This window comes from Heliangelus exortis, chromosome 1, assembly GCF_036169615.1.
Source record: "Heliangelus exortis chromosome 1, bHelExo1.hap1, whole genome shotgun sequence".
Classification (NCBI taxonomy): domain Eukaryota; kingdom Metazoa; phylum Chordata; class Aves; order Apodiformes; family Trochilidae; genus Heliangelus; species Heliangelus exortis.
Genome location: NC_092422.1, coordinates 3,917,592 through 3,938,025, shown reverse-complemented (window position 1 = coordinate 3,938,025; position 20,434 = coordinate 3,917,592). Strand labels below are relative to the sequence as shown.

Here is a 20,434-nt window from a genome sequence, read left to right as displayed (position 1 = left end):
CAGAAGCCTGGCCAGATTTTTTTTGCACTTAATTATAATCTGCTTTTCTAAATTCACCTTCTCTCTTTTTCAAGGAGATCACAAATTCTTTGCTTCCTCTCCCAAACTACTTTCCAGTGACAGATTGCACTTGTGTGGTGTGTCTCCTACTCACTAGAGATAATTCCTTTGGGCTGGCAGAGCTCCCTGTCCTTTCCCACCCCTTGTTGCACTGAATCAGAACTGCCCTTTCCTGCAGCACTGATGGAGATTCCCCTTCAGCAGCTTCAGGCAAGAGCAGATTTGGAGCAGGAGCTTGTTCCTTACACCCTGCAGAACCTTCCACCCTGCTCAGCAGCTTTCTGCCCTCCCCAGAGAGTAAAGGTTTATTTTTCACCCAGCTGGACTGTGGGCATTTCATCAGGACCTCTGCCTTGGGAACACTGAGTTTCTCTCCTGGGACCACACAATTTGCTTAAGGGGTCCCTAAAAATAAGGGGTCCCTAAAAATAATCAACCAAAAGACACCTATTTGCAATCAGCCTAAATTTGCTATATAGTAGTCCTTGCCTTTACTAAAATACCTTCATGTTTTAGATCCACAGAGCACTGTGGATCCTTTTCCATTCTTCTGCCATGTGTTTCATCATTCCTTTTTCCTCTAAAACACTATAAAATATCTTTGACACCATGCAATTCCATTAGCCATCTCCAAGTGACCTACCATGGCCTTAATTCATGGACAACAATGCTGGGCTGGCTGCCTGACCTGAACTCATCTACCTTATATGCTGCTCTTTTCTTTCTTCAGTGCTTCTTAATCCCTTTGATGCACAGAAATCACAGAACCACAGCTGGGTTTGGGCTGGAAGAGACATACAAGATCACCTAATTCCAGGCCCCCTGCATGGGCAGGGACACCTCCCACTAGACCAGGTTATTCCAAGCCCCATCCAACCTGGCCCAAATCCCCCACTCTCCCCTCTCTGTGTGTTTTTTGCTGTTAGGCACTCACTCATTTAAAAAAAAAAAATAAAAAAATAAAAAAAAAAAGGGCTCTGGCTGCTTTGGTTGGATGTCAAAACAATCAGCACAATAACACCAAACAAAGCCCAAGGCCCCAGCATTTCATCCTCTTTTTCTTCAGACTCCTCCTTTCCCCTCCAGTCCACAGCTATGCACACATCTCTCATACCCACTGGTTTCCTTTTCTAATAAAGGATCTGAAAACCATAATTCCATATTATCAGCCATCCTGGTATGAATGCAGAAAGCAAGGTACAAGGAATTAAATTCCTCTCTCCCACTGCCTTATAAAAATCATCAGCAGAGAAAGACACATAGGACAGGACTTGCACTAACCACTGGCTCTCTGGCTAAGCCCAGCACCAACCACAGACAAAAATAACCCATTCCAGTTGCTTTTTAATTTCCTGAGCATATTTGGCATCAGCTACCCAACAGCTTTATCCTGCCTGCTCTAGGTTGTTTTTTTCCCAGGACTGTCACCCCTCCTCACATCTCCTCACACCCCCTTTTCTTCCAACCAAAGCTCTCTGACTTCTTCCTTAACCAGAACTCTCAGCCAGGGCTGTGCTATCCCATGTCCATGGGGTTTTATAGTAGGAGCACCTGGATACTGCACTGACCTTCAGAGCAATGTCCTTTCTATTATCATCCCTGAAGACTGTAAATACATCTATTCCGGAAAGTCAGTTGTTTTCCTGGAGGTATTTATAGCATTAACATCACTCTTCTTTCTCCAGATTTCTGCCTGCCTTTGTCTGGGCAGAGAAATTAAACCCCTGCATATAACCCAAGGAAAAACCATGCCCTGTCCACCAAAGCATCCCAGATGGGGCTCATCAGAGACTGCTTCACTGCTTGGAGAACTCCAGGTCTTTGGTGGTACCTTTAGGAAAAAATGGAATGTGACACTCATCTGAGACCTCAGTTTCCTCGAGCCCTCAACATATTTGGGTTTGAATCAGCCAATCCAGAAACCAGGAGGGTGAAGTGGGACCATGGCAAATGTGATGATCCTCATCACAAAGATGTTTCAAGGCATTTTGAACCCACTCTCCAGATGAAACTCAGCCCCTTGTTACATTCTTTCAGTCTAAGGTAGGTCATAAAGTTGAAACTTCTCTGCCATGACTCTTAGTCCTATGGCAAAAATGCAGCAAGGTAGAGTTTAGTTCCCAAAGGTCTTTGAAAACCTCATAAAAGTGGCAAATATGCAAGATGCCAAAGTCTGCTTTTATCTTTTAACACCTGCAAAGTCCAAGTCAGGGCAGATTTTACCTGAAAAGGGTTTGGATCTGGACTGCTCTAATTTGACCCTCACTTTGGGATTTTTTTGGCTCCCTATGGGTTGAGAACATCCCTGGGTGTCTCAACCCAAGTCAGTTTCCCAGGGAAAAACCATCTTGGCCAGTTCCTCACAAGACCCTGCCCTGCACAGAGGTTTGCAGAGCCCTGCATGCAGCAGGGAAATGCCCACACCCCCCTCTTGTCAATATTGCTGCTGTTGCCCTCCCTCCAAGCATCCTCCTGTAGCCTGACACCCAAAGAGTCCAAATCCTCAACCATCCCTCTTCCAGGGTTCCTTCCTGCATCCTGACCACAGAGTATCCTTCTTCCTGAGCATCCCACCAAAATCCTGTCTCCTGCATATTCCTCCTGAACCTTTCCCTCCAATCATCCATCCCTTGAGCATCCTTCCTGCATCCCAACCCTTCAAACAGCCTTTACTCCAACCATCCCTCCTGCATGCCCCCTCCAAGCCCTCTCTTACATTCCAACCTCCAAGCATCCCCCCAGGTATTTTTCCTGCACCACAACCCCCAAGCAGCCCTCCTGCACCCCTTCCCCAAAAATCCCTCCCTCTGAGCATCCCAGATCCTGAGGATTGCATCCCCACTCCCAAGCACCCCTTACTCCCTGCTCCCTCCAGCACCATGAGCACCCTCCTGCATCCCTCCATTTCTGCATCCCTCCCTCTGAGCATCCCTGCACCCTTCTTCCCAACATCCTTCCTGTATCCCTTCTCCCCCTCCCACCCTCCAAACCTGTACTGCTTCTTTCCAGCATCCCTCCCTTTACACAGCCCTCCTGTACCTCTTTCTCTGACACTTTCTTTCTGCATCCCAACTCCTGAGCATCCCTCTCTCTGAGCACACCAACCCTCACACCCCCTCCACACCCTCCTGCACCCCTTCTCCTGGGCATCCCCCCCTCCCTCCTAGCATCTCAGCCCCTGAGCAATCTCCTGCACCCCTTCCTCAACCAGTCCTCCTGCATCCCCCATCCCAAGCATCCCTCCTGCACCCCTTCTCCCGAGCATCCATCCTTCATCCCTCACCCCAAACATCTTTCCTGCACCCTTTTTCACCACCAGTTCTCCTGCATCTCCTCCCTCTGAGCATCCCTTCTGCACCCCTCACCCCAAGATGCCTCCTGTGTTTCTCACCCTGAGCACTCCTCCTGCATCCCTTCTTGGGAGCATCCCTGCTGCATCCTTCACCCCAAGCAGACCTCCTGCATCCCTTTCCCAGACCAGTTCTCCTGCATCCCCTCTCCTGAGCATCTCTCCTGCACCCCTCACATCCAGGATCCCTCCTGCATCTCTCAGTTCGAGCATCCTTCTTGCACCCTTCCACTCAGCATCTTGTCCTCCATCTCTCATCTCCAGGATCCCTCATCCCAAGCATCCCTCCTGCACCCCTTTCTGGGAACATCCCTCCTGCACTCCTTCCCCTGGGCATCCATCCTGCACCCCTCACTTAGAGCATCCCTCCCACGTCCCGACCCCAGACTCACCCTCCCGCACCCCTTCCCGAGCACCCCAACCCTCCGAGCACCCCAACCCCTGACCGCCCCCCCGGCCCTCCGTTACCTCCCTCCGTGCCCGGTCCGCACCGTGCCCGTCAGGCAGCGAACCGCAGTCCCTCGGGCGGCAGCCGGGGCAGGGCTGAGGGAGGCAGCGAACTACAAATCCCAGCGGTACCGAGCCGGGCCGAGCCGAGCCGCGCCCCCCGCTCCCTCCCCCCGCCGCCGCCGGCTCCTCCCGCGGCTCCCGGCGAGCGACGGGGCCCGGAGCTGGAGGGGGAGGAGGTGGGTACCGCGGCGGGGATGGGAGGGGGGGATCCGCCTGGTGTGGGGAGGGAGGGGTGGTGCAAGGGTTGGGGTCACCCCAGCGTAACCTCGGCGAGGTGGGGAAACTGAGGCACGGGGAGGGGGATGGGAGCGGTGGGCCTGGGAGCTGCCGCGCTGCTGCTCTGCGGAGAAACGCTGCGGGATGCGTGTGAGCCGCTGCTCCGGGTGGGTCGGGGAGGTGTGTGTGTGATTTTTTTATTATTTAGTATTTTAAGTTGATTTAAAAGTGCAAATGCCTGGCTGTGTGTGGAGGAACCTGACCTAAGGTTGTCCTTACCAGGGTGGGGCATTACACCACCACAAACTTTGTATTGCCCCCTACCCAGCTTTCAGCTGGAAGAATCATAGAATTGGCTGGGTTGGAAGGGACCTCAGAGATCATCAAGTCCAACCCTTGATCCACTCCCACTGCAGTTCCCAGCCCATGGCACTGAGTGCCACATCCAGGCTCTTTTGAAATATCTCCAGGGATGGAGAATCCACCCCTTCCCTGGGCAGCCCATTCCAATGGCTGATCACCCTCTCGGTAAAGAAATTCTTTCTAAGAGTGGGGACTGAGATGAGATCTTAGGAAGAAACGCTTTCCAATGAGGGTGCTGAGACACTGGACCAGGCTGCCCAGAGAAACTGTGGATGCCCCATCCCTGGAAGTGTTCAAGGCCATGTTGGATGTGGCTTGGAGCATCCTGGCATTGTGGGAGGTGTCCCTGCCCATGGCAGGTGGTTGGAACTGGATGAGCTTTAAGGTCCTTTCCAACTCAAACCTTTCAAGGATTCCATGATCTCCCAAATGAAAGGTTTTACATCATTTAAGCCAATCCCAAGCCCATATGCCCACACCTGGGGCTGGCTGAACAACATGTGTGAGCTGTGACCTCCAGAGGGCCCATCTCTGCGTGGCACCTGGATTATTGGTGTTATTTCTCAGTCTTTTCCACTACCCTGCAGCTGCATCTGTGCTGGGATGCCCTGGAAGTGACAGTGTCAGTGGGAGATGGGGTGGAAACTGGGTACTGATGCACCACCCAGGGGGTGGTCTACCACATCTGCAGATGAAATGGTGCAGGAAAGAAATAAAGAGTCTTTGGAAGATACTCCAAGGGTGCCAAGTGATCCCCATGGGGATGCTGGGCCAGGACATTAGAAATCCGTGAAAACCCTTGCTGGGGCTGGCACTGAATTGGTGCATTGGACTGGGCAGCTGTATCAGCTGCTAGGAAGTGCTGAGACTCGGAACAGGCTCCCTGCTGTCAGCTGGTGGCAGGACCTGCCTGGCACAGTCTCAGAGGCCTCACCGGGAACTCGCACTGCAGCACTTAGGCTTTTATTCTCCAAACCTCCTTGCAGCCACATCTCTGGGTCTGCACTCCCTTTTCCCCTCCATCTTGTGTCCTGTCATTCTCTTCCAGTAGCTGTTAACCTCCTCCTCACCGTGCACTGCTCCTTTAATTCCTCTTCTCTCGCTTTACATTCCTCCTTCCTCTTACTAACTGGGCACCAGCTCCGTTTTCCTGCCCCATCTCCCTTCTCTTTATCTGCTGAAATTCTGCATTTGCAGAGAGCCAGACACAGCCTTTTGCATTCACCCGCAGCCCTAAGCAAGCAGCCCAGGCGATGCTCAAAAAGTGCATCAAGGTGCAGGTCTGGGAAGGGGTGAACAGGCAGCATGACCCCCAAAACAAACCGGGGAGGTCACGAAACTCCTTCACTCTTTCCCTGTCCGCGCACCGTGCCGGCAGAGGAGCGTTCCCATCTCTTTAGGATGCGCGGCTGGAAAATGAAATCTGCAAAAAATCCCGATCCTTGGTGGCTGAGCTAACTAAGGGGTGTCCACGGCGGGGTCTCGCAGCTTCCTGCACCTCGCTCCTGATCCTGTTTTTCCAGTGGGAAGCCGAGTGGAGCCGTCGCTTCCTGCCTCACGCCTGCTGGGAATTGGAGTCCCCACCCGGAGCTCGGCACCCGTGTCCCCCGCCACAGCCTTGGAGGTGAGAGGCCTTTCCCTGGAGATTTCCAGTTCCTCACAGGCGTTCTGAAACAAACAAACAAACAAAAAAGTGCTGATTTCCCCCCATCTCAGGGCTGCTTTTCGGGATATGGTGCTCCTGGAGACACCGACGGAGTTTAAAGCCTCTAAAGGGAAGTGCTGCTCTGTCACTATCAGAGGGGTTGGGATACTGTGGGTCCGTCCAGCAGCGGTGGGAAAATATAAGTTTTCCTCCCTAAGATTGCCATAAATAAGCAGATAGGGTGTAGAAAGCATAATGGGAACGTTTAACTGTATTTGAGGATGAGCTGAGATAAATAAATGTGCATCAGAGGTATGTGAAGGGAGGGTGAATCCATCCTTGTGATGGGTTTTGTCCCAAATCCTTCCTTAAACCCAGCTTTCTCCTGATGCCTTCTGGCTGCTTGTGGCTAGGTCAATGTTCAACTTAATTTTTCATCATTTTTTTTTTAGCCCCTAAATATCCCCTTTACTCTGTTTCTGCCCTTCCTTTGTTGTTCTTTTATTAGGGTTTTTTTTTTCTCCTACTTCATGGGGCAACTTCTGGGCTTCAAAGTGCCTCCTCTGCCATCTCTGTAACATGGCAGGGCACAGACTGGCAGCTAAGGGTTTGGATTTCCTCTGCAAAACTGTCACCTTGAGAAGGGACAAGGCACAAACCTGGCCTGCAGGTGTAGTCACAACAAATGTGCCCGGAGTTGGAGTTAACAGAGGTTTTTTCCTCAAGACTTGGGTGTTTCACCGAAACTGGAGTTTTTACCTCAAACCTAGACGTGGGTTTTGGTGAGATCCAATGGAGCAAAGTGATCCATGCTGTGTGTGCAGAAGCAGGGGCAAAACCCAAAGCAGAATGAGCTAAGAAAGAAGTAATTATATGTTTGCATTAATGCACCCTAATGGAGCAGAGTGGAGCCCTGTCCTCCTAACAGCCACATTTAAAGTCCCCAGCTGGTGCACAGGTGTTCAGATATTTCTTTTTTCATACCTCCTTTTTTAGCTGAAATCAATCTTGTCCCTCCCAGTGCAGAATAACTTCCTATAATGCATTACCTGCTCGTAACATTTATCCAGCTCATGTGGCTTTCACCAGCTCCCCTGGGCAATACTCAAAGAGCCAGAGAGGTTTTTAGTCTGGCTGCTCTTTCTGATGCTTAGCAGAAATGATCCCTGGCATGCTTTAATTTTATTGCCACTTAGGCATCCTTCATTGTGCCAGACTAAATAATTAATCCCCTTTTTTTGTTTGTTTTGGTTTGGTTTTTTTAGTGTGTGTGTGATTTGCAGTTCGTTGCATTTCTTAACAAAGCATTTCAAAACATTTCAGTGTCTTAAATACAGGTTTCCAAAATTTTGGTCCTGGAGGGATGTTTGATGTGTGGGCTATTGACAGCTACACTATAAAATTAACCAGAAGTGTAATATGGATAAAATCTCCCCCTCTACTCTGCTCTTGTGAGATCCCACCTGGGGATATCCAGGAGATATCCAGTTCTGGAGTCCCCAGCATCAGAAGGACACAGAGCTCCTGGAAGGTGTCCAGAGGAGCCACTGAAATGCTCAGAGGGCTGAGCAGCTCCCTGGGAAGCCAGGCTGAGGGATTGGGGTTGTTCAGCCTGGAGAAGAGGAGGCTCCCAGGTGAGCTCAGAGCAACCTTCCAATATCTGAAGGGGCTCCAAGAAAGCTGGGGGAGGGCTTTGGATACAGGGGGGTAGGGAGAGGACAAGGGAAATGGGTTAAAACTTGGAGAGGGGAGATTTAGGTTGGACATTAGGAAAAAAAATCTTTCCTGTGAGGGTGGTGAGAGCCTGGAACAGGTTGCCAAAGGAAGTTTTGGCTGCCCCATCCCTGGAATTAGGTTGGATGGGGCCTTGTGTGGGAGTTGGAACCAGGTGATCTTTAAGATCCTTTTCAGCCCAAACCATTCAGTGATTCTATGATTCTATGAAAATTAAAACCAGGGGCAATGGCTGTGTAAATGGCCACGAATCACCACATGTGGCAGCAGAAGACCTTGTTGCTGTCAGAGCATCCATTAACTCAATGGATTAACAACTTTTTATGCCTCTAATGCCATCTATAAAGGCTTCAGAGGCTGTAGGCAGCCTGTGGGATGGACTTTGGAAACCCTGGTTTAACATTGTGGTCCAATCCTACCAAATTACAGATTGCTCTTTTTTTTTTTTTCTGCTCTGTGTTTAATTAATTTCATTCATAAGATCCTCTGAACAACACTAAAATCAGCCTTGTTAACCCTGTCTTGGGTGTTTTCTGCTGAGCAAATCCCAAGGAATTGATTAATTTTCCTTCCCTGACATTTGTAAAGTGAAATCTGTGTTTGCAATCCATTACTGCTGCTTTTCCAGAGCCATGTTTTCCCAAGAATACTTGTACTTCTGTTACTTGTCAGCAAAATCAAGGCATTGCTACACATTTTCCTAAATAAAAACTTCTTGTTTTGTTTTCTGATCTGCTCAGTATCTTTTCTCTGCCCTGCTCATATTTATAGTTTTGTCTAAACTAGTATTAGATTTATTTTGTTAATGCAAATTTTCTTCAAATCTTCAATGAGACTGTTCAACAGAACAAGCTGTACCATATCTCTTCAGTGTTCCATAAACTTGCTGTTTCAGGGTAGATTATTTTTAACTGGAATGATCTAAACTACCTTTTTTTTTTTCATCTGGATAAGTAACCAGAAAAATCCTGTTAAAACTTGGCTTTTATGTATATAAATATTGTAATGGAAGATCCATGTGTTGTTAAAAGCCATATACTTGTATTTATAACTTTAGCCTTTCCATTAAATTGCATTTTTAGGCTCAAAAGGGTAGACTACAGCTGTACCTCTGTTTTTTTAAGAGTGGTTGAATATGTCAATATTTGTGCCATTCCTTTCCATTTTACTTATGTTGGAAAATCACAACTAATCCTTTTTCTTTTTTGTGATTACTTTCACACTTAGGTTTTTCTGCCAAGTTTGGCAAAACAGGCACTCAGTTAAATTATATATACCTATTTTTACTGATTAGCTGATTAAAGTGCTCTTCAATGTGATGAATACATAAGAGAGAAAATAACCTTACCAAAGGTATTATACATTTTAAATGATTAAACAAAGTGTTATGGGTAAGGAAGGAATGGATCTGGTGGTTCTAAACACATGAAGGCATCAATAAGTGAAAACAGGTAGATTTTTGTCATTTCACGTCCTCTTTCACATCCTTCTGCTGTGTCAGCTCACTTGATTCTCCCAGATTAGAACCATTCATCTGTGAAACTAAACTCATGGAGTAGGGAGTTGTTACAGAAATGTTCTGTGTGCATCTGTTGAGGATGCTCCCGTGAGTAAAACCAAAGTTAAAATTTACAAGCTCTGGGCAGTTGAAATACTCAGACAGCAGTTTCTTTCTGGGAGTCTGACTTTTCAAAAAAAGTTCACCACTGCTGCTTTTTCTCAGTTTACATCACCTGAAAAAATTCTGATTAAATCAACTGCATTTTTTTCCCCATATTAAAGACACCTCTTCTAAAAAGAAATATGTATTTAAATACAAGTCTGAAAGCACAAAATAAACCCTTCTCAGCCAAATTCTCATCTTCAGCTCTCAAATTAGATCTCCAGCTGATCTGATTTGAATTAATTTGAAGTGCTACCTGGGAAGCAGCTGTACAAAAGGCTTTACATTCTCTGCTTCCAGGAAACATAACCCAATGTGCAAGACAAGATGGGCTCTTGGTAGCTCCTCTTTGCAGGAATGCTACCAAGCAGAAGTGATCTCCATCCTGCATTCTTGGAAAACCTTTATTTGCCCTATATTCACCTTATATTGCATTAGCAAAGTACCCAGGCCTGATAAACTGGGCTAGGGATTGCAAAACAGTAGTTGGATGAGCCAAGAGAGAAAACTGCCAAAGCATTTAATTTTTTTTTTAAGAGTTTCTCCAAAACCTTTTTCATAAACAAATTTATAAGAAAAAAGCAGCAAAGATGGACTTTCTTTCCCCAGCTACTCTACATTGCTTGGTCAAGGCATGAAACCAGGTCGATGATGAAACCAGAAGTTGTATTTGTGCTCATTTGTGCTGCAGTTTTGGGTTTTCCAAGGCTGCCAGACTGTCAGATTGATCTTCACACTGTGAAGATATAAACCTGCAAGTAATGGGATGAGTCAGGCAAAAGCAGATGATAAACTGGATCAGCACCTCTTATCCTGCAGCCTTACCCTATGGGCCTGATGTTTGCATTATTCTATGCTTGAAATTTAATCTAGTGTTGGGGCAGTGGGGTAAATCCAAACTGGAAATGGTGTCCTGGGAGACTGAAATCCATCCTGTGTAGGTCTGTAGACTACAGAGTAGCCATAAGCAGAATTAAATGGTCAGGGCACATATCTGAGCAGCTTCCAGAGGTGGGAGAGGAGCAGAGTCCACACAGGGACAGGGCAATGTTGTGTCTGCCAGGCTCTGTGCTGCTACCCCCACAACTTTTCTGACACCAGAGGTAAATTTTGGTCAAATTTCTAATGCTGTTTCTGGCAGCATGGATGTGGTCTTCAGCTTCAAAGAGCTCACCTTACTGTCATATTTTGTTGGCAGCCTTTCTCTTGAGACTGCTGATCAACCATTTGCAAGATATGTTGACATTATCTGCTCAGATGGGACTGAGATGTCTGCCTCTCCTTTACATTGCAGAGCCAGTGAGTCTTTGGATCACAATAAACTTAGGGTAAATGTTGAGTTTGACATAAAATTCATATCTTTGGACCATCCAGTGGTCTTTAGGTAATGACTCTTGACAATGGGGTTTGCCAAGGTTGTCATATATACATTGAGGGAAACTTTTCACTGATGGCAGAGAGCATAAGAAAACTATTCCTGTGCTGCAGTTTAGGCATGGGATCAAAAGTCTGAAAACATGAGCTAGTAAGAAAGAAGAGAAAAGGTTGAGTTGTTTAGTCTAAAGCAGCCTAAAGGGGAGCAGAGATGGGAAACAACAAAGGTGGCCTTGGGGGTCACTGCCAGACCTGCTTCTACCAGCTGGGTTATTCACAGGGAGATGTAGGGAATGCTTCTGTTTGATGAAACATAAAAAAAAAGTAAAATCCATTTTAGACTGTTTTTTGTGAATGTCAGATTGTGCTTGTAGCAACTCTTTTACAAACATATGGCAAGCCCTTCAGGGAAAAAATCTGTGGCAGCCACTCATCCCACAGAACTGGACCAGCTGATGCCTCTATGTGACAAGTTTTAACAGCTTTTGTCTCTAAATTGGGTAGAAGTCTTCAAGAGTGGGAAGCTGGCTGAGACTGCAGTGCTATAGGGAGCGTAGCACTGGAACAAATATTTTTTTTTAAGGTATATTTGGCTAAGATTAGTCACAAGGCTGGTCTGGGGTCATTTGTGTAGACAGACTGTTGTGCTGGTCTTCATGTGTGTATTTTCCAGTTTTGTTGCATACGTGGGACTATCAGATGGGCAGGCAGAGCACTCGGTGTATTAAAAATTCTGATTTTTTTTCCCATGAATTATTGTGCAGTGAGATACACCCTGTGTGCTAAGGCCTAAAGTGGGCTAAAGAACAAAGAGGAATTTCAGTCTTAAAGCAGAAATGACAGATTCTCCTTTGCCCTGTTCAATAACTGCCTTAGGCTGACCAAGTTTTTCATAGCAAAATGTCCTTGCTGTCTAGAGACGTGTGTTTTTTAAGATGCTATTACCCCCATTATTTGAGTTTTTGCAGCCATAAAAGAATTGCTATTCCATCACAAGATTACATTCTTCCTATCTGTATTTTGCCATGACTCAGAGCTGGTAATAGTGTCATACTGTCTGTGATTATTCCATAACTAGTCAGGGAGATGCCTGCACTTTAATTTAATTTTAAGGGAGCTGTTTGGCAGCTTTCTGTTGAATGGTCTTAGTTACTGCAGCAGGAGCTACCTCCTGCCTCTGCCAGCACACACTGATGGGTTTCCTGCTGGTTAAGTCAACAATAAAACTGGGAATGATCTGTGGATTGATTTGGATTCAGCAAACAAGGGAAAACAGATTTCCAGGTCCTCAGCTAAGCAGGAATGAGGGCCCAGCTTTTCCATGGAAAGGGCAAAACAGATCCTTCCTCTTCCTTTGCATCCACCCTGCCATGCAAGGGTTCCCAAGATGTGGCAGAAACATCTCCTGAATAGAAAATGATGGGATTTCTTCCTCAGCTTGCTCCCTGTGGGATCACCTAAGTGCCAGAGATGGTGTAAGGGAGGAGGAAGGTATGGGGGGGGGAAAGGGAGGTATCTCCCTTCCAGAGGCAGCAGTGCCAGAGAATCCCATCCTCTCTTTGTCTCAGGTGATTGCAGAAGAGCTGTGTGGAAAAGATGTCAATGGGAACATGACCCTAATCAATCAGGAAATGTTTTCTAAGGTGAAGCACACTGGAAGGAGAAAGCCTGGTTGTTGGTTGTTTTTTTTTTTTTACTGAATGGAGCTGCAGATTGTCTCGTGCTTAAGGCAGCACTGCTCACCATCTCCCTGTTGGATGACTGCACTCAAATGTGTCAGGGGATCCTGCTGCAACAGCTTTGTTGATTTAATTATGCCTCCAGATGCCACGGGAGATGTTGGGATGTATCCAGTTCTTGTCCTGTCCTGGTTTTTTTTTTTCCCTCTAAATTCTGTGTTCACAAGGCAGACAGGATCAGGTGAGCCCAGGACACAAGTCTTGCTTTGACGTCAGCAGACATTTTGCTGTAGGCATCCATGGGAGAGACTTCACTTTAGCATGACCATTTTGGAAGGCTTATAATTTCTGGCACTAAACAGAATTTTTAAAAGTTCAATTCAAGTCTGCTAGGAGAAAAATCATCCTTATGCTTGTTCTCAAAATGCAACCTCCAAAAGTAATTCCCCACTTCTAATTCCTGTGATGACTTCTTGCCATGTAGTTACCCATATATATTTAGGACTTTGTCCCTATAGTTTCACCTTTCAAGCAGGTAAATGCAGGTAAATGTGTGGTGTTGGATAAGGTTTTTTTTTTTATTTTTATTTTTTAGAACTAGTCCCAACATCGTGACTTTTCCATCATGTCAGAACCCATCACGCTCAATGTTGGAGGAAAACTCTATACCACTTCTCTGTCTACCTTGACTAGTTTTCCAGATTCCATGCTGGGGGCCATGTTTAGTGGGAAGATCCCAACCAAGAAGGACAGGCAAGGCAACTGCTTTATTGACAGAGATGGCAAAATCTTCCGCTATATCCTGAACTTCTTACGAACTTCGCACTTGGACCTCCCTGAAGACTTCCAGGAAATGGGTTTACTTCGACGGGAGGTTGATTTTTATCAAATTCAGCCACTGATTGAAGCCTTGCAGGAGAAGGAGGTGGAGCTTTCTAAAGCAGAAAAGAATGCCATGCTTAACATCACCCTCGATCAGAGGACCCAGACCGTTCACTTCACCGTCCGAGAAGCCCCCCAGATCTACAGCCTCTCTTCCTCCAACATGGAAGTCTTCAGTGCTCATATTTTCTCCACATCCTGTCTGTTCCTGAAGCTCCTTGGCTCCAAACTTTACTATTGCTTCAATGGAAACCTCTCTTCAATATCCAGCTACCTGCAGGACCCCAACCATTTGACTTTGGATTGGGTTGCAAGTGTGGACGGCCTTCCCGAAGAGGAGTACACCCGGCAGAACTTAAAGAGACTCTGGGTGTTGCCAGATCATAAGCAAATCAATAGTTTCCAGGTGTTTGTGGAAGAAGTGCTAAAAATAGCCATGAGTGATGGCTTCTGCATAGATTCTTCTCACCCACATACTTCAGATTTCATGAATAATAAGATTATTCGCCTAATTCGGTACAAGTAGAAATGGCTGTTAATTCTGGTGCCAGCATGGAGATAACACAGGTTAAGTGTTTCCCTTCAAAACACACTTACAGCCTAATTCAGAATCATGCTTACCTGGATTCAGAGCCACTAACAGGGAGATGATTTTCCTTTAATGTATTTACCAATACAACCTTGAAGAATATGCCCATATTCTAGATAGAAGGAATATTGTCCAGTGCCTGAATTAAGGTTCTGTCTCTGCCTCCATCTCTGACCTGCTGTACAATTGTGGGGAAGATCAGTTAACTTCTGTCCTTCTTACATTTTCCAGTTGGAAAATGGCTGTGATCCCTAACCTCTAATGCAAGGGTGATGGGAAGGGTCAGTAATCAAGGGTTGGAAGGGGTCTGGAGATCAGATGCAGTGGATACCATGGAGCTGCAATATAGTGGACAGTCTGGGGGGTGCATTTTCCATGTCTTGCCAGATCACCTGTGAAGAGCATCCAAGAAGCTTGGTTGGATCTCCAGAGGAGCCTCTCCTTATGCACCCACTCAATACAGCTGGAAAAGATGGTGCAAACTGACACTGACAAAGGATCCTCTCTGACTGCATTCAAAAGAGGGTTCTTGTCAATATGTGAAAATGACTTTTTTTTTTTTTTCCTGAACCTGTGAGGAAGCCCCTGCTCTGTTCTGCTTTCAGGGAAGCCAAGTTTGATGTGACTGGAACAGACATCAACCAAGAAACCCATAGCAGAGAGAATGGTGTTCTTACAGACTGAGAAGTTGGTAGCTGGTTGGGGAACTTTGCTTTGGATGCTCTTAAACCTTTATTTTTACATTCCAAAGGCATCCAAGACAACTAGCCCTTTCCTTTATCTTACCATGTTGTATTTGTCTGGAGGATACTGCTGAAAACACTTTCTGAGGTGGACACATTAAGAGGGCAGAGGTCCCCAAATATCCTCTGAGGGTTTGAACCTCTTCTGCTTGGACATGGCCTTCTTTGGGGCATGACTCCCTTCAGCAGTGCCTGGAGTGCATGGGATGCTCTCTGAGTAGGATGGATCCCATCTGAAAAGACAACATTTCCATCAGGTTACACCTAGTATTTCTCATTACAAAACCAGAGGCTCATTTTTCCTGTCCTGGTGCATCAAACCATATTTTGACATTATTGTGGTCAGGTCACTAAGCTAGAATTTCCCTTTCTTGCCCAGTTTCAGTGTCAGATTGTTGGAGATAAGGCAGTTGAGAAACCAGAGGTGATGACCATGGTCAAGCAATTTCCTGTGCACCCAATCTGTGCTGTAATGATGATCACAATCCCCTAGCTGCATGCTAGCTCTGAGCATCATTTGTGCCATGTTCCAGGTGGTTCATTCTCAGCAAATTATGTTTGAAAATCCCTTCGTTTTCTTTCCCTAACCAGATTGCTACATGTGCATGAAAGACCCTCTGGAACATTTCATGTTATCTTCAATGAGACAGAAGGAAAACAAATATGCAATAACCACGTTTTGCATTTTTGAACTTTAGTGCTTCCAAAAGTTCCTGACCCAGGGCTGCAATGCTCAGTAGTGCTCATGTCCTTGTGTTCTTGTTTCCCAAAGTAACCAGGTCTGTCCTTACCTCAAGCTGACCTTGTGAACAAGCATTGTAAAGACCAGTGAGACCAATATATTTCTACTGTCCCAAGCTGAAATTAATTAGTGCTAAACCAGCATGATACATGTGGGACCACTTCCTTAGGAAGCACTAATTGGGCTTGAAGCCCTCAGAACCATTAAACCTGGAAAGTTTTTGTGCATTTTGAGGATGGTCAACAGGGTTTTGTAGCCAAATTCCAGCTTCAGTCACAACATTCTTCTGGTTCAAGTTGCATGAGGAACAGCTCCTTTCCCCCCACCCCTCCACACCCCATCCTGAATTACAAAGCAGGGGTTTCCAGGGGTTGCTGCATGCCACTGACAAAGCAAAGCAACTCCTGTGTGAATCTTATTTCTGGCATGAGTTTGCCTGTTAGTTGCACATCCACAGTGATTATCTATGCAGTTAATATGATTATAATCTGTAAAATACAATCCATGAACCCTCTTTCATCAAATCTGTGCCTTGAGACAGATATGCCTTTGCTGGGTTTATGCCAACAGAGCTTTTGCAAGCTGTTGGCAGAATTTCTTTTTAGCCCACACCCTTAAGAATAGATTTGAAATTATCTGCAACAGGAGTTCTCATATGTCAGGACTAAAATAATACTCATCTGTAGTAATTTGTTTCCTGGCAGTTTGAGTTTGGAAGGAGGAAGAAGTCTGATCTACACCCTTTGTACTTCTCCATTCTGTTTCAGCAAAACCAAAATATTCCCTGGGAGAGTTGAATCATTACTGGCATTTTCTGGTGACAGGCATGTTAAGAGGAGTCCCCAGAAGCACCATGCACAGTTTAATCTAAAGCATTTACTCCTCTTTGCCCACTTCCCCTTTTCTTTTCTTCAGACAGCAGCAGCACCCACACTAAAAGCAGTTACACCATTTCTTCAAATTCTAAACAACAAGAGAAGTGTACTCCAGCCTGGCCTGGCCACTAACTGGGGGTAATTCTGCTGACATGGAAATAAAAGTTTCAGTCACCACAGACTGAGGAGAGAAGGGAACCAAGGTCTTCCCCTGGAGTGCTTTAACCCATCGAGCTATTATACAAAAGATGGACAAAGTGAACTGGCATTTATCTGTGCTCAAGTAGGTAAATCAGGCACAGGTACAGCTGGCCACAAATCTCTGTCATTTATTAGTATGCAGAGAGATGCTTCCAACCAGTAGAAGGACATGGGTGAAGAAAAGTTTTGGGAGGAATTGAAAAACTTGAGATATTTCTAGTTTGCTAAAGAAAATAAACATCTTTAAGCATGAGATACTATTTATAATGCCACAGTCGTTCTGCATGCTAATCAAGTACATGAAATAAGCAGTAGGTGAATCACTTGTGATTGCAGTCAAACATATGTTATGCAAAGGCAGTTGCTTTTTCAGATCACACACCAAGCTAAATTTATACCTGCTCCTTAATTTTGTATCATGTGAGTTACATTATACTGACTGTTCATGGCAATGTTCTCTCTCCAAAGCAGAAGCACTTCCTTTTGTTTACCTTCTTTTTCTGAGCCCTGGAGGTGTAACTTGCTTTTTCACCAGTCAACAGCACTGAGGATTCTTATTTTCAAGTGTTTTTCTGAATTAAAGAGAAGTGAACATGCAGAAAGCCATATTAAGTACAGGTCAACCCCCTTGCTGGTCAGGAGAAGCACTTGGCATTTATTAGCAGTAACATCCAAAAATTATTTCGCTGGTGAGTGGAATATTCAACTCTCAGAAGAAACTTTTTTTTTTTCCTGTGAGGTCCTGAGAACAAGGAAAAGATCTACTGAGGTTTTTTCCCTTAATGTTGCCAGGGTGCTTTCTTCCACATCTTGGTGCTTAACTCCTGTTTCGATTCTGCCATTTGCTTGTCTCCCTCAACACCTTCATCTACAAAATGAGGCTCAGTCCTGCACCTTTTTTTACATGGCCTAAATGATGAGAGAGCCACTGAGTAGAGCAATCAATAGTGTAAAAAATACCAAGGTTAGGGCAGATGATAAATAAGCTGTAGTATAATGGCATTTTGGAATATGGGCATGTGCATAGCACAGAGGGATTTCTTATTTGAGAAAAAGGTCATCGTGAAGCATCTTAGTGGAGTGCAGAAGGATTCAATAATGGATTTCATTCTCTACTTGGTTTTAGGCTTGATTGCTCTGAAATATCTGCAGTGCCCAGTTATAATGAAGGGACTGAAACCATGTATAAATATTAAGTCATCTGTAGTTCATGCAGCTGTTGCTAAAGGTCATTAGGAGTCAGAGAGAGGAGTATTCATTGCTGCAGGTGAAGACAGGGAGGTAAAATAAATAAGTATAAAGAGTTTGCCCTGGAGGAATTCACATGTTAAGAAGAAATTCAGGATTTAGGAGGGAGAGAGTAAAGAATCTCAAGGTGCTCAGGAAAAAAAAAAAAAACAGCAAGATAATAATGGAGGCAAAGATTTTGCTACAGGAGGCTGCAATTAGAATGACTCACTGGTCCTTTCCAGTTTTAATCTCCTATTATGCAACTCAAATATTGGTCATGGCAAGAGTTACACCAGTAACATGTCAGGAGCAGACTGCTTTGCTTCCATTTGCATGTGCTTTAGATCACTGAACATATGTACTACTGGACTTACTCAGATTTTAACTGGGTTGCTGAATATAAATTGCTGCATGAGTTCAGTGGCAGAAAATACCTGCAATCAATCAGATTTATTTCCAGTCTAAGAAAGGCTGTTGGGGTCTGTGTATAGAAGGAGTATAGGAGTGATACATTATTGCCTTCAGCCCATGGCACAGGCTGTGGAAAAAAATCTAGGTTCTTCTGATACTTCACAGATGAAAAGAATTTACAAAGGCTCCCTTGAGGAGTTTCATTTCTACCCCATCCCTTTGAATTTGGTGGAGCTGCTCAGAAATTCAGTATTTTTTGGAAATACTTAGCTGTCACTCATTCATGACTCCCCTATCTACACAAGGATGCACACAAGCATCCAGGGTACAAGCAGAGCTCATATGTGGTTTGCTAGGAATATTCTTATATGTGAATTGGTACAGGCAGTCCTGCAGACACTGTGCAAGGAGGGATACAAATAAATACAAGCATAATATAAGCATAAATACACAGCTTGTGCTCTCAGATTCACTTGGGAATTACGGGAGGGATGTTTTCCCTGTGAATTTTGGAAAAAAGGAGTGATAGGGAGGGCTGATGGAATAATTCCTGTTCTCTTCCTCCCCTTGCCATTCCCCTTACCCTTATTTTCTTGCTCTTACTCCTGTTGATCAGAATTTGTTCCCCTATTCACTGAGAGCCATGCTTTTGAATTAATTGTTTGGAAAGTGGCAAAAGATGTTTTTTTATTTCTTACCACTTTCATACAGAGCCTGTTGGGCTTACATTTGAAACGTGGTTGAATTTCTCTGCCTGTAACTCTTTTGTGAACTTCTACTAATTATATATTTTACAGAACACTAAATAAAATGCAAATTAAGGAGATGCTCTGCCTGACATACATTTCCTGAGAAAAGAGGATTCTGCAAAGCCTGCTGAACCTGTAGGATTTTACACAGTGCATCACTGCAATGCTTACCTAGACATCTACATGGCTGAGAATTGTAGGAAGCTCCCCCAAAATTAATGCAGTTGTAGAAACATGGATGAACAAGGCTTCATAAATAATTTGAAACCATTTTAAATGCATTTGCCCATTTATGTTTCAAACATTTATAAACAGAGGATTCATTTCTCCAGTGGAAACCATATTAACCCTAATGCTTTACCAATGTTGGGCTTGCCTCTGGTTTGAAGAAACCAGAATGTATTTCTGCTGTACAGGAAAAAATAGATTTAAGATACTACCCAAGTGGTTTCAGGGAGCCTCTGCAATGAGCTATCCCTAGACAGATGAAGGTTTACTGTATGGAAATGAAAGGCATGAGCCTTGCAGACATCCAACCTCCAGGCTGGAAGTTTTTTTCCAGGTATTAAAAAAATTGAGCTTGTTCCTCTGACAGAGCCCTTTACTCAGACCCTGGTGATGCTGGTGGGAGATGGCACCTCCCTGAAGCTGGTGTGGTTTGAAATGGCTTCTGCCCAATGCCAGGCAGCTGTCAGCATGAGAGCTGCCAAAAAACATACCCACAGACACCATGTTTCTGGATGTGCAGGGGCACTCTGGTGCCTTCCCCAAATCACCATGGTTTAAGCCTATGCTGATGGTGGTGGTATCACCAGCCCCCTGCCCAACATCACAGAGAGGATGTAAAAGAAAGAAATCCCACAAGATTACCCAGATCCAGGGTGAGTCAGAGCCCTTTATCTCTTCAAGCTTAGAGATGGGAGTCTTCTGGAAGAATCACAGAATCATTTGGGTTGGAGAGAAGCTCTGAGATCATCAAGTCCAACCCTTAATCCACTACCACTGTGGTTCCTAGCCCATGGCACTGAGTGCCACATTCAGCCTCTTCTTAAAAACCTCCAGGGATGGAGAATCCACCCCCTCCCTGGGCAGCCCATTCCAATGCCTGATCACCCTCTCTGTAAAGAATTTTTTCCTAATATCCAACCTGAACCTCCCCTGGCAGAGCTTAAGCCCATGGCCTCTTGTCTGACTGATAGAGCCTGAACCCCCCCTGGCTCCAACCTCCTTTCAGGGAGTTGTAGGGAGTGATGAGGTCTCCCCTGAGCCTCCTCTTCTCCAGGCTGAACACCTCCAGCTCCCTCAGCCCTTCCTCATAGGACTTACATGGCTTATATATGAGAAAAGCATTTCTCAGCTCTACTAAATACAGAGGAGGAGCATGAAGGGATGGAGTAGGGGCTGCACTCAGGTGATGCC

The 20,434-nt window shown here is 45.3% G+C and overlaps 2 protein-coding genes across 3 annotated transcripts in view; both read left to right on the top strand.

Annotated features, from left to right (window-relative positions):
* Nucleotides 1–4,040: 4,040 nt before the first annotated feature.
* Nucleotides 4,041–16,654, top strand: KCTD21 (potassium channel tetramerization domain containing 21). Of its 2 annotated transcripts, none has more exons than XM_071768690.1 (2): nt 4,041–4,095; nt 13,189–16,654. In XM_071768690.1, the coding sequence occupies exon 2, from the start codon at nt 13,219–13,221 to the stop codon at nt 13,999–14,001; it is 783 nt and encodes a 260-aa protein (XP_071624791.1). In that variant the 5' UTR covers nt 4,041–4,095; nt 13,189–13,218; the 3' UTR covers nt 14,002–16,654. The 2 variants fall into 2 exon arrangements, with proteins under 2 accessions (XP_071624791.1, XP_071624707.1); XM_071768606.1 differs by lacking the exon at nt 4,041–4,095 and adding an exon at nt 5,983–6,122.
* ALG8 (ALG8 alpha-1,3-glucosyltransferase) overlaps nt 6,029–20,434 on the top strand; it is a 28,454-nt gene continuing 14,048 nt past the window's right edge. The window contains exon 1 of the mRNA XM_071768494.1: nt 6,029–6,122. The gene's annotated coding sequence lies outside the window, so the exon portion shown is untranslated. The remainder of the gene's footprint in view (nt 6,123–20,434) is intronic.

What these genes read in the sequence shown, in the direction of transcription:
- KCTD21 (XM_071768690.1), top strand. Translation starts at nt 13,219, where the DNA reads ATGTCAGAACCCATCACGCTCAATGTTGGAGGAAAACTCTATACCACT.